At 28.4% G+C, this 14,027-nt stretch overlaps 1 protein-coding gene across 1 annotated transcript; it reads right to left on the bottom strand.

The window, feature by feature from the left end:
- Positions 1-2,699: 2,699 nt before the first annotated feature.
- On the bottom strand, positions 2,700-6,491 carry LOC108818638 (lysM domain receptor-like kinase 3). The gene is made up of 11 exons (XM_018591553.2): positions 5,704-6,491; positions 5,222-5,305; positions 4,817-5,116; positions 4,591-4,736; positions 4,162-4,251; positions 3,983-4,088; positions 3,750-3,901; positions 3,571-3,668; positions 3,346-3,493; positions 3,168-3,275; positions 2,700-3,069 (listed from the first exon to the last, which is right to left on the bottom strand). The coding sequence occupies exons 1-11, from the start codon at positions 6,308-6,310 to the stop codon at positions 2,905-2,907; spliced, it is 2,004 nt and encodes a 667-aa protein (XP_018447055.2). The 5' UTR covers positions 6,311-6,491; the 3' UTR covers positions 2,700-2,904.
- Positions 6,492-14,027: the final 7,536 nt, after the last annotated feature.

Genomic DNA, 14,027 nt, shown 5'->3' with positions numbered 1-14,027 from the left:
TTTGTAAATAGCCCATGACTATGTTAATTTTATAGTACTTGGTTATTTGGAATATGTTAATTATCACAAATAAAATTATAAAAATAAAGTGATGATAGGTACAAAATTGCATACAAATATAATCGATATATTCTAAAAGTAATATTAACTCTTTATTTTAATATCAAGATTACTTTTTAAAAATTCCTTTTTATGAAATAAAATTATATATAAAAATTATTTTTGGTTTAAGTTTATAAATATTTTCTTTATCGTACATGTTATTTGAAAAAATATAAAAGGGAACATAAAAATAATAAATTAAATTTTATTCATTAAAGATATCTTAGTTTATGCTATTTAAATTATTTTGTAATAATATGAGAAATATATTGATTTAAATAAAATGATTAATAATTTTAAAAATATATATTGTATTGTTAAGATTATTTTTAAAAAGGGAAGATTATTTTTCTTTACTTTAAAATCAAAATTATTTTGAAATTTCCTTATTATGAATTACACTATATATAAAAGATATTTTCGGTTTTAAATTTATAAATTTTCTTTATATATAGGTTATTAGGTGTGTTGCCCGCATTTGCGGGCACAATTTTCTTACGAATATTTATTAGTTTATATATTTTACTAAAATATATATGCTTATTATTGTATTAAAATTTTAAAAACACTAACATATTAAAAATAATTTTGATTTTGAAATCTTATACTTTTGTTACCATTTTTTGTACACTTATTTGTACTTATATTTTGCTCATATTTTCTATTTTTTCAATTATTTATATTTTCCATTACATATATTGCTCATCTATACTATTTAAACATAAACAATAATTTTTTTACCAAAAGTAATAGTTGGATCAACACATTTATTGTTAAATTAAATAAAAATAATATATATTTTTATTAAAACAATATGATTAATATAAGTTCGTTTTATTTTAATATATATTTTTAGATTTTGGATAATTATTATTAATATTAATTTTAATAATTTAGCTAATAAAAAAATGAAAATTAGTTTTTTTATTTTGTTGTTAATTTATGTTTTATTCATTAAGGGTATAAATGATATTGACCACTCTAATTTTTTAATTTTAAGATATATTTTTAGATTTTGGATAATTCTTATCATTATTAATTTTATTTACTTATGTAATAAAAAATTATTATTATTTTGTAGGTAATTTATATATGTATCCATTAAGGATATAAACAATATTAATCACTCTAATTTTTTTTTTAAAAATATATATTTTTAAATTTTGGATAATTCTTATCATTATTAATTTTAATTAGTTAATTAATTATAAAATTAAAATTTGTTTTTATTTTTATGAATAATTTATATGTTTATTCATTAAGGGTATAAACGATATTAACCAGTCTAACTTTTAACGTGAGAGCTCCGTTGCGAAAAATCACTTCGCAAATAATAGTATAGATATATTTTTAGATTTGGATAATTCTTATCATTATTAATTTTATTTACTTATGTAATAAAAATTATTTTTATTTTGTAGGTAATTTATATATGTATCCATTAAGGATATAAGTAATATTAATCACTCTAATTTTTTATTTTAAATATATATTTTAAATTTTGGATAATTTTTATCATTATTAATTTTAATTAGTTAATTAATAATAAAATTAAAATTCGTTTTTATTTTTATGAATAATTTATATGTTTATTCATTAAGGATATAAACGATATTAACCACTCTAACTTTTAACGTGAGAGCTCCGTTGCGAAAAATCACTTCGTTAATAATAGTATAGATATAGAAAGAAGAAAAAGGAAACCTAAATAGAAAAGAAAAAATAAAACAAAATAAATGTTTAATAATGATAATTAGATTTATTTGATTCATTAAGAGTATCATCGTAATCAATTACCGTAAGAGTTAACGTGAGCACGACATGTAGAAAACTGACTTCTCAAATAATATTATAGAGATTGGCATCTCTAGTACCAAAATTTTATTTGCATAGCTTAGTTCTACAACTAATCGTTATCTATTCAAAATTAATAGAAAAAAGAGTCAATCATTAACAAATGAACGAAAGACTAATGGTTTCAACCTATTTTTAAACGACTGACTAGTTTAATCTTAAATTTGGAAAGTCAAACTAGTTAGAGAATAAATTTGTGCACACAATAATTTGTATTAAATATGCCGATTGCAAACACTTGAGTATCAAAATGTCAAAAAAAGGAATATAAAAAAACTAATTTTCTCATTATGATCCATATACAGTAAAACTTCTATAAATTAATAATGTTGAGATTTCGAAATTTTATTAATTTATAGAGATATTAATTTACAAAAGTTTCTTTATTTAGATTTTTTCTACTTTTTCTATTTTTATTTATAAAAAAATGGAAATATTTTATTTTATTGTATGTGCATTATTTTAATTATTAGAACTCATATTGTTTATTATCTTATTTTGTGTATATTTTTATGTTTCATATAATTGTTAAGTGGTTTTCGGTATAATTTTACTAAATATTATCAAAATATATTAAAATGTTAAGAAAAATAAAAGAATTTTCATTTTGAATGTAAAACCAACAATATAATATTTAGCTTGTACTTATATAAAATTATATATATAACACAGGTAAGGATCATCATCAATCTATTGTGAGAAAGTAAAGTGGTGTTTTGTTTATTAGACTGCAACATATCAAGCATATAAACGCATACATCTCTTCACTTATTCTCCAAAAGAATAATATTCATATTGAGACACGTAAAGCAAGATAAAAAGAGATTTTGTCTCTGCAACTAACTACTTAGCTAGACTGTGATTCATCATTCCTCTAGACAAGCTAAGGTTCTAGACCATGGTGAATACTAAAAAATACAACGGGTCTTCTCAAGGTTTCTTTGTTTTTTATCTTCCTTGGACAAGACCACTAAAGACTTGGCTGTTTCCAGCAAGAGTTGCTTCCCATTCAATGGAAGACAAGAGTATCTGGGAAAGCGATATAACCACTTGCTTCATGTTTGGTCTTAGAATCGGATCATCATCTACGCATTGCTTTGCCAACATCGCAATCTGTGTCCACACACAACAAAAACATGCCTAATGTTAAAAAATCATATGGTTACTACAATTTTTCAAACTACTAAGCATTTCATTTCTTAGTATATCACCTTGAACAAACAGTCATGCGGGTACAAATCCATCATGTTGGGATCCACAAACTCCTTCAAACTAGACATGTTCATTGAGTCTGGTGAGTTCTTAAGAGCCGCTAACATCTGAAACAACAGAAAAAATGCTTTAGCAATGAATGTTGCATCAAAGAAGTGTAAACTCAAAGAGACTTACAATAGATGCCAATGGACGTCTTTCTGGATTCTTGGTTCCCACTGCCTCTGTTCTTATAACAGCTTCTCTTCCAGAAATTATCTCAAAAAGAACAATACCAAAGGCATAAACATCGCTTTTCGAGGTGGCACGTCCATCACTTAGATATCTGTAGAGAAGAAGATATCACTAAAGTGTTCTTGTATGAAAACTTTGAATGTAGCTTCAGGTTTTTCAAATGCTTACTCTGGTGCAAGATAACCATATGTACCAACAACTTTAGTAACAGAAATTTCACCCTCTCCAGTTTTCTCAACTAGTTTTGCAAGTCCAAAATCTGATATCTAAGACACATACAAAGATTAAAGAAAAAAACCAACTCAATTGTCCTGTATTAAGGATCATAACATGTAATCGATTCATACCTTAGCCCTGAACGCCTCATCGAGCAGAATGTTGCTTGTTTTGATATCTCTATGAACATAATGAGTTTTAGTATGCTCATGAATATATTCCAAGCCTCTTGCTGCGTCAAGTGCAATCTGATTCCTCATTATCCAAGACAGTGGGGTATTGCCTTCAGGAACATTAATAAATATAATATCAATATCATCATCTTTATCCTTATGTCTTGTTGGTATTAGTGGTCTTTCTTTACCTTTGCTCTGAGGATCATGCAAATGGTTTTTCAGCATTCCTCTTTGGACATACTCATAAACTACGAAAAGCTCGTCTTTTGTTGCAGCATAACCGATCAACTCTACCTTTGATAGTATTGAAACCAAACCCAAAAGTCATAATCTTGAATGCTTTATACAGAATGGGTATGGGGTTTACCAGATTAGAATGATGAACTTTGCAAAGAACTTTCATCTCTGCTGCAAACTCTTTAGTTTTTGTAGCAGTCATCCTTTTGACAGCAACTTCCTGTGATAGTGTTTAATCAAGTGTAGATGCCAGCGAAAATGAGTGGAGTATTTAATACTCAAGTATTGTTTGCGATAATTTATTCTTCAACTAATCGTTATAAACAGAAAACTAATGGTTTCGTCCATTTTTAACGGTTGATTAATTTAGTCATAATTTTGTCTATGTGATGGCTAGTTGGAAAATAAATCTGCATTCATAATTATACTTTGAATATTAAATATGCCAACTGCAAACACTCGAGGAATAAAAAAACTAATTTTTCCGTTATGATCTATTTATAAAGTTTTTAAATACTCAAAGAAGGCGGCATATGAAGATGTGACTTAAGGCACAAACCTGTTCTCTAAGTAGACCAAAGTATACTGAACCGTAATTTCCATGACCAAGAAGATTAGAATCAGAGAACCCATCTGTAGCCGCACTGATCTCTTCATATGTAAACACCATAGGCTTCTCTATCTCAAACACTCCATCACCAAGAGCTACATACATACATATATAACAGAAAAAGACCGTTATAAAGAAGGAAAACCACAGATGATGAAACCAAAAAAAACTATACCTTTAGGAATAGCAACAGCTTGATGATGGCTCTGAGTTTCTTCACCGTTGTTGGTCTGTCTAAAATCCCCGGATCTGCAGCAGTTGTACCGACTAGACCCGCAGAAGAAACTGGACTTTCTAAGGATCTGGAAGTTGTGTTCATTACCATCTTCATCACTGGATCCGAAACTAGATGATCTTAAACAGATACACACAAGTATACATATCACAAGAAGCGCAAGCACAACTGTAAGACCACCAACAATCCATATGTAAGGGACATGACCTCCCTTTGAAGTGTGATTCACCTGGTCAGCAGCTTTTTCCAAAATTGGAAACCATACACAAATGTGAGTTTCATGATACTAAAAATAGAAACTATGAGATCCATAGATTATGACAAAAGAGACATTTAAATCAAAACCTGAGATATTGCTATTGGTTAAAACAGGAGAAGGAGAAGGAGCAGGAGGGTTTATCTTCCTTGCTTCATAAGGCACTCCAGGTACTTAAATAAGATGACAAGAACAAGATCATTAAACTGTTTTGTCTTAAAACCTAAAAAATATGATATGTAACCCCCAAAAACTCGAATTATTCTACTTTTTAATCCAAATTGACCGGAAAACCAGAACCGAAACCCAAATATTATCTGAATGTTAACCGGTTTTCAACTTTGTTACCTATAGCGAAAACCTGAACCAGAACCAGAACCAGAACCGAATTGGACCCAAATATTATCTGAATATTAGCCGGTTTCCAACTTTGTTACCCAAGCAAAAACCAATCGAATAGAACTGAATTTCCCCAAACTGATATTATATCTCTAGAACCAAAAAATTAAACCAAACGGATACCCGAAACACCCGGGCCTAATTCAAGATAATTAAAATGAAGATTCTTTACCAGAATCAAGAGGGATGAAAATGAGATCTCCGGTTGTGATATTATCAGGATTCAAGATTCCGTTAGCTTCCTCGATTCGATCCATACTAACACCAAACCGGCTCGAGAGAGATTGAACACTGTCTCCAGAGACGGTCACATAGCTCATGAGGTAGTTCCAGAGACCACTCGAGCAACCACATAGAAGCTGCACAGACACAACCGCGCCGGCACTAGATGCTCTAGTAGTGTTGGGCGGGAACGCGAGACCAGAGTAAGCAGAGACGACAGCGTCGTAGACGTAGCCACTGTTCTGTCTGATTGTGAATGTCGTGTTCGTTGCGTACTGATGAGGAGTCGTGGTGAGGCAAGAACAGTTCTTCTTGAGGTAGATGTAACCTCCTCCTCCGTCGTCTTCTCCGGTGGAATCTGCGGTTATGTCGGATGGTAATAAGTCGAACATGCTTTGGATTATGGAGAAAGTTTGGTTTTGGTTCGGTTTGAAAGCGAGGAAGGAAGTACAGAGACGAGAAGTGTCGGTGCAGTTCATTGGCTTCGAGGAGGAGAGATTCGGTAAGATGAAGAAGAGGAAGGAAAGAATCAAGAAACTGGAAGCTGAGAGATTCATTGAGGAATCGTTTTGTCTAAGTGATTAAAGAAGAAAGGATCTTGATTAGATGAATCGAGATGGGTTTTGATTGGTTTTGTTAATGGAGATGTGATTGAGCAGTTGAGATCGGATGAAATCTCCAGACATGGGAGAAGAGTGAAGCTCACACTCTCTCTTGTCGGACTAAAAGATCTTTAAAATAAAAATCTTAGAAAATGTCCAAAATAAATAAAAATACTAATAAGTTTCAAACAAAACTTAATAAAATCTCAAAAATCTAAGAATAAAATATTAAAAATTCTAATTTTATTTTAAGATTTAGAAAAGAAGGTAGATAAACCATGGAAAATTTATTTTCAAAAAATAAATGAATTTGAATGATAAAAATAAATTTCTTTTTTTTATTTCAGAAAACAAACTAAATACAATATTTAAAACTTAGAAATTTTATCACAAATTTAATAATTTACACTATTTAGTTATTTTTATTTCTCAAACACCAAAAAAATTTAGAATTTTTTGAGTTTATTTTGTAAATTTTAGAGATTTTTTAAAATTTTATTTGAAATTTATTAGTATTTTAATTAAAATAAATAAAGTTCAGGTATTAAAGTGGACACAATTTTAAAAGTTTGGATATTAAAATGAACAAAATAATTAGTTGGGGTATTAAACTGGGTAGTAAAAAAGTTTAGATATTAAAAAGCTTAACAAAATTTAGTTCGGGTATTTTTATGGAATTTTTCCTTTCTTTTATACACTTTTGTAAAGTGATTAGACATTAAAGTATTTAATTAGGTTTGGTGTTCGTTTAATACCTAACACTTATGTGGATTTATACTATTGTCCGAAGTTAAGGATGATTAGCTACAGTTGATGTTTCGAGATCAAAGAATTAAACCTGAAGTTTCCAATTTTTTGTAGTAAAAATTGTTAAAAATTCATTACCAATTTCTTTTTTTTACAGAGATAAAAAGAAGACAAGAACCCGAAAAAAGTAAGAGCGAATATTGGTGGGACTCAATCAAGTCTCTTATTTTCTGTTTTTTTTTCTTTTTTTGGTCAGATTGGTACAAAGATCAGCTCTTAATTAGGAGTTTTTTTCCTTTTTCTTTTCTTTTCGGTCTTAGTATTTTATAATCTCTTCTTAAGAGATGTTTTAAGGGATGACCAATAATGATGCTCTAAGTACGAGCTAAACAGAGATCATAACCAAACACAGAACTGAACTACTAGTACATTAGCTATAACAAAAAGAAACATCAAAATCAGAGCAGACTAAAATAAAAATCTGTAAAAATATCTCATATAAATAATTTTCCAATTTTTTTAAAGAGAGTTTATATTTATGGGCAAGTTTCATGAGATAACCAAGAAAAAATATTACAAAATAGCATACAAAACAAGAAAATGATCATTATAGTATTTATTAAGCGTAAAGAATTCGAACTACATTTAATAAATAATACATTTAATAAATAATACATTTAATATAAATAAATATTATAAAAACAAATTATAAATATTTATTTAAAATATTGTTTTTATAATCTAATACTAAATCATAGACTCTAATCTCCGATCTTTAAACTTTAACTTCTAATCCCCAAAATTTAAATCCTAAATTTTAATCAATTAGCTTTATAATTATAAGTATTTAAATATTTTATGGAAGACTATTTTGATTATTTTCTATTGTAACTATCATTTTTGTAATAATGTTTTGTGTTATTCTAATGTATATTTTGTACTTATTCACTTACAAAAACTTTCTATATGTTTTCCAACTTTAAACATTTTAAAAATAATAGATGGCAATACCTGATATATTCTTAATTTCCAACATCAAAAATATGAAAATATTTTTTTCTTAATAAAATAGTTATACATTGGAACGTAAAACATATTTCACTGTGAGACAGTTTTAGTTCTTCTTAGACTACCATCAAGAAAAAGAGAGTGTAGTAGTGACTATGTTTTAAGAATATTTGGTTTTGTAAAATCTTAAGATATCTTTCTAACAAAATATTATGTTATAATATTGAAATTAGTATATATCATGTTATACTAGTATTTAAAATACTTTCTGTTTTTGCAAATGATAATGCAGTATATTGTTTTGTAAATAGCATTTTAATTTAACTATTAATACTATAATAATTGATATATTAGGTACCACATTGATCAGGTTGACAAAAAAAGGGTACCACATTGAATAGCACTGACTGCACACAGTAAAATCCAGATCTAAGAAAATCTATTGCTCTGTTAAAAATAGAAGACATGTGGAAAATGCTATTTGGTAGAAAATGACTAATATCTGCAGAAAATGGATATGCATGGAATATATAAAAGGAATTGTCAACATAAGAAATGGGTTGTTATAAGAAAAAGGAAAACATATAAAATGGATTAATTAAGCAAAAGTTTTGAAGATTTTTGCTTTATTGATCGAAGTAAGATAATACCCAAAAAAGACTGGGAAAGACGGTTTAGGTAAGAAAATAATATTTATTAACTAAAGTTTAGCAAATTGATTTTGACACAAAAATAGAAATAACTTTTTTTAGCAACACAATGCGTTAAAAGAAGGTACAGAGAGCAATGAGCTGTTACTGACAAAAGACACTTTGATTATGTCCCACCACACCTCCAAAATCACGTTGTGGACACATGTTGTGATTGAGGTTTCTTTTTATCAGACGAAGATTATCTTAAATCAGGTGAAATATAAATATTAGACACCTAAGCAGTAAGCAGGCGAGAACACACATTTACCGGAATCAAAAACCAATAAAGATCGAAATTATTCGAGAACCAATAGAACAGAGGATTAAACTAAACGATAACTGGATAAAAAATGTAAAAGTCGTATTTTCAGCTCGTTATCAATAATTAGAAGTAAACCAACCAATTTACGCATGTTCTTCGTCTCAGCTTAAATGTACATAATGGCTTAAATTTCTACTACGTTTGTTCAACATTGTGTTTTTACAATTATACAAACACGTGCGTAACTAAAATAAAAATCAGGAAACAGCCCCAAAGAAAACGAATGAATCATAATCTCAGAGAAAAATGGTCAGCAACTCTACTACATATCTCTCAAGAACACAATTTTAAGTGTATCAGACCAGGATTGTATCAGTCAGTGACTCAGTCCAGTCCTGAACCAGTTAGAACTTTCTAAATATTAAAATAAAACCTGTCATTAATTCTTCATTTTTTACGCGAAAACAATACAAACACAAATAATAATAGCTCGTAAACAACGTTGTATATCACTCATATACACACGGAGTTACTAATTTGGTTAACAAAATCTTCGCAGTATACTTTATTGACAAAGAAAAAGAATACTGATGAGACCAACATCATAACCAAAGAAAGAACAAATCCACAATTGTTAATCTCAACGTCAACTGACTGTATCAACTTGCCGGTGTGTATATGCGGATTTTATGGAATGGTCTTAGTCCAAATCCAGGATAAATACATCTTTTATGGCTTCGATCACTAATTGGGCCTTTTTGTGAGTCCACGGACCATCAGCAGAACTTAATAACATTTGTTTCTTCGATCCCTTTAATGAAAACACAGCTAGCTGGCAAGGTTCGGAAATCGGTTAATTCGGTTCGGTTCAGTTCTGAATAGATTTTTCATTGCATAACCGAACCGAATTAACTGATTTCCGAACCGGACCGATCCGAATTTTTGATCGGTTTACTTCGGAAAAGTTTTGGCCAACCCAAATAAACCAATAACCGAACAAACCGAACCGTTTAACCCGAATAAACGAACGCCCAGGACTAGAAGGAACTAAGCCAATAACCTTTTATTTTTTCTCAACATAATGAAACCAAAACCAAAGCGATATAACAACAAATTATCAATCATATTTTCTTGTAGCAAAACAAAAGAAAGAAATCAGATCAGTGTCAATTAAATAAATTACCGCCGCTAGTATGCACAATGTAGAGAACTCAATGTACACAATTTCCACTATCAATCAAATTGATATAAAAAGTCCTTTTATAATGAAAAGAAAAACATTATGTTTTTTTTTTAAATGAAAATATTTGATGAAAAAATGGTGTGGCTAGAAAAGCATCATTACGTTCAAACGAGAATCTTTATAACTACTAGAGTAGATTGATTAAATAAACATAGTGTAAGTGTCACCAAACAGAACATACCATCTCTAACGCTTTTAATGAGAGGATATTATGTTCTATTTTGTTGTCACAAATTTACACTAAATTTCCGTGATCAATCAAGTTAATATAAAAATTCCCCTTAAAACCTTAAAAACCTTAAAATATGTAAACAATCCAGACATTATGCTGTAATACAAGTGGCAAATCTTTATAATTACTTGATTAGAAAAAACATAACAATCATAAGTATTAAGGAATATATAACATATTATCTCTAACGTTCTCGATGAGAGGGTACTAGTACATGTTATATTTTGTTGTCACAAATTTACACCAAGTTTCCATATCCAATCAAGTTAATATAAAAACTTTCCTTAAAATATTAAAACAAGTAAACAAATCCAGACATTGGGTTTTAAAAAAGTATAAGTGGAGAATCTTTATAGTTACTATATTGATTAGAAAAAAACATAGCGATCATAAGTGTCAATGAAAATGGAACATACTATCTCTAACGATCTTAATGACAGGATACTATATTTTTGACACAAATTCAGACCATATTTCCATGATCAATCAAAATTTATATAAAAACTCTCCTAAAAACATTGAAAAGGCTGTAATGAAAAGAATAACTTTTGAAAACAAAATTATCTGACAAAAAATGGTTTGGCTAGAAAAGAATATAGTAAAAAAATAGAAGTAGAAGATAAAAGGGAAATTGGGTCAGATGGCTACAAAACAAATGATAATTTGCTATCTAATCAGAAAAAAGTACATCCACTATTTCTATAATATATACTCTATTATCTTTATTACTCGGTTAATGAAAACTCAAATTACCTTCTTCTTTTTCGATTATCAGTTACCAATATCTTTCTTCTATTTCTACTATTTTATGTTGTTCCATTTGTTTGACGATTAATAAAAAGTATTCTATTTTATTTAGAAATATATTTTGATATTTGAGTTTAGGGTTTACATTTGTATTAGGGTTTAATGATTAGAATTTATGGTTTAGATTTATAAGGTGAGGGGATTTAGATTTATAAGGTGAAGGGGTATAGTTGAAATCAGCATTAACTTCTTTCATGGAATCATAAACATTTCATAATTTCACAATTTGTATTATGTTATTTATTCTATTTCATTCTATTTGGGTTAAAATTTATATATGGGTTAATGGTTTATATTTAGGTTTAGGGTTTACTGATTAAGATTTAGGGTTTAGTGTTCTATTTTGTTTAGAAATATATTTTGATATTTGAGTTTAGAGTTTACATTTGGATTAGGGTTTGCATTGGATTAGGGTTTAGTATTTATAAGGTGAATGGGTCTGGTTGAAATCATCATTAACTTCTTTCATTCAATCATATACATTTTATAATGTCACCATTATGTACTATGTTATATTTTGAATAGTATGTATTATGCTATTTCGTTTGGTACTATTCTATTTGTGTATGTTGGTATTTGGGATAAGCATTACTTCCACTATCATTAAACCATTTTATAATTTCATTAATATGAACTATACCATATGTAGATGTCCTATTCTATTTACTATGTTTATTTTTTTCCATATTTTGATATTTGAGTTATGGTTTATATTTTATTTTAAGGTTTAGTGATTAGTATTTTTTATTTAGTTAGGGAAAGTCTGTATTGATGTTAGGATAAGCATTACATCTTTCTCTGTAATCATAAATATTTCATGATTTGAACAATATATATTATATTATTTTGTTTATTGCCATTTAGAATGTTCCATTCTATTTACATTTTATCACAATCATTTCTTAATTGTCATTATCGTCCTTCAGACACTTAAATATCATTTATTTACCGGTAACTTGCATAAAAAAGGATATAACCGAAAAAGAACAAATGCTATGAAATCTAATTATGTCAATCAAATGTTATATCCTTAATTTTTTCTGTAAAATTGGCTATTACACCAATTACCCAAGATAAAACGTTTAAATAGAAGTTTTGAGAGAAACTAAAAAAATCAGGAATCTCCAAAAAACTCCAAAAAGAAAACAGAATCGGGTACAGAAAAACGATACCACACAGGGGTGGATCTATTTGCATGGAGGGTGGGGCAAGTGATCCATGCTTACTTTATAATTTTTTGTTTATAAACATAATTTTGAGCATCTAAATCTAGCATATTTGGTTAAATTAAGTAAATGGTGCCACACACTCTCATGCTTGATCATATCGTTCTCATATCTTTTATTTTATCTATTTTGTTATCCTCAAGTTTAATGTGTCTAGTTACTCTTTATTCTCATATTTTAACTCTTGTTATTTCCTGTTCTCTTTTTTTTGTTCAACATTATTTCTTGTTCTCTTAAACTTTATTAAATTAGTTATTTCTGCTAAATTTGTTTAGCTTTGTTGTGTAAATGTCAGTTTTGAATTTCAAATTTCTTATTTTGTACTTCCTCTATTTCTAAAATAAACATTTTAATTTTTATGTGTATTTAAAATATATTTAAATATAATAATAAACACATTATTTCTGTGATTAGTGAATAGTAATTCAATAAATACAATTATTTTTATGTCTATTTAAAATATATCTAAATATAATAATAAACACATTATTTCTGTGATTAATTAATAGTAATTCAATAAATACAATTATTTTTCAGAGTTTACAATTTATAATTATTATCTTATATACAATATAATGTTTTGAAAATGTAAAATATATATTTTAAAATATTTTTTTTGAAATATTCATTTAATAGAAAGAGTATTTAATCAGTTAAAATATTTATTGTAAGCATATAGTATTTTATAATAATGCAAGAAAACTGTAAAAATATTTTAGTTTATTTATGTATATAAATAAATTATGCTCCATGTAAAATATTTTTCTAGATCCGTCCCTGCCACATACGGAGTTTGATCAAGCTTTAATCGTCTCTCCACGTGCGAGCAGAAACAGTCTGTAACATGCACCGAATTACCTCAATGCTGAGAGGAGAAGTAGTTGGTCAATAACATTTGAACTTGTAGATTTGGAGCAGCCGCGTGTGTCACCATTCACATCAAGATGCAATGCCATAATAGTGTAAAGCAAATAAATCAAGTCCAAGATGATTTTATAGGGATACTCTCAGATTTTAAATGGCTACAAGAAAACTGGTTACAGGGGATTCTAAACCCCTAAACTCATTATGACAATTTTCTTTAAGAATCACAATTGTCATCTATGTATATGGTTTACCTAACAAACAAACAAGTGGTGAACCCATCGTGATCTTTGTTGGGATACATAGTTTGCATTTGTCCAGCCACTGTAGGATCGATTTAAGTAGCAAAGAAACTAATCACTAACGAAGGAACTTATTAATTCTCAGAGATTACAAAACTGAAAAATATAAAAACTTTACCACCACGGAGAGAAGCAATGTTGACAATCAAGAGAACCTTCCCCCCTTGTAAAAATGCTTAGATCAATATTCCAGAGAGAGAGAGAGAGCGATGATGATGATGATGATGATGATGAAGAAACTCGAACGATACGATCGAGCGAAGATCTCAATATTACCGTTGGTCACCTT

Source organism: Raphanus sativus, chromosome 8 (genome assembly GCF_000801105.2).
Source record: "Raphanus sativus cultivar WK10039 chromosome 8, ASM80110v3, whole genome shotgun sequence".
NCBI lineage: Eukaryota > Viridiplantae > Streptophyta > Magnoliopsida > Brassicales > Brassicaceae > Raphanus > Raphanus sativus.
This window is presented reverse-complemented; position numbering and strand designations above follow the sequence as displayed.

Bases quoted from the DNA above. Each gene is read 5' to 3' on its own strand.
- LOC108818638 (XM_018591553.2), bottom strand. From the start codon at position 6,310: ATGAATCTCTCAGCTTCCAGTTTCTTGATTCTTTCCTTCCTCTTCTTC. The intron at 5,306-5,703 runs GTAAAGAATCTT...ATCTTATTTAAG, and splicing joins TTTCATCCCTCTTGATTCTG to TACCTGGAGTGCCTTATGAA. The intron at 4,737-4,816 runs GTATAGTTTTTT...GTATGTATGTAG, and splicing joins AGCTGTTGCTATTCCTAAAG to CTCTTGGTGATGGAGTGTTT.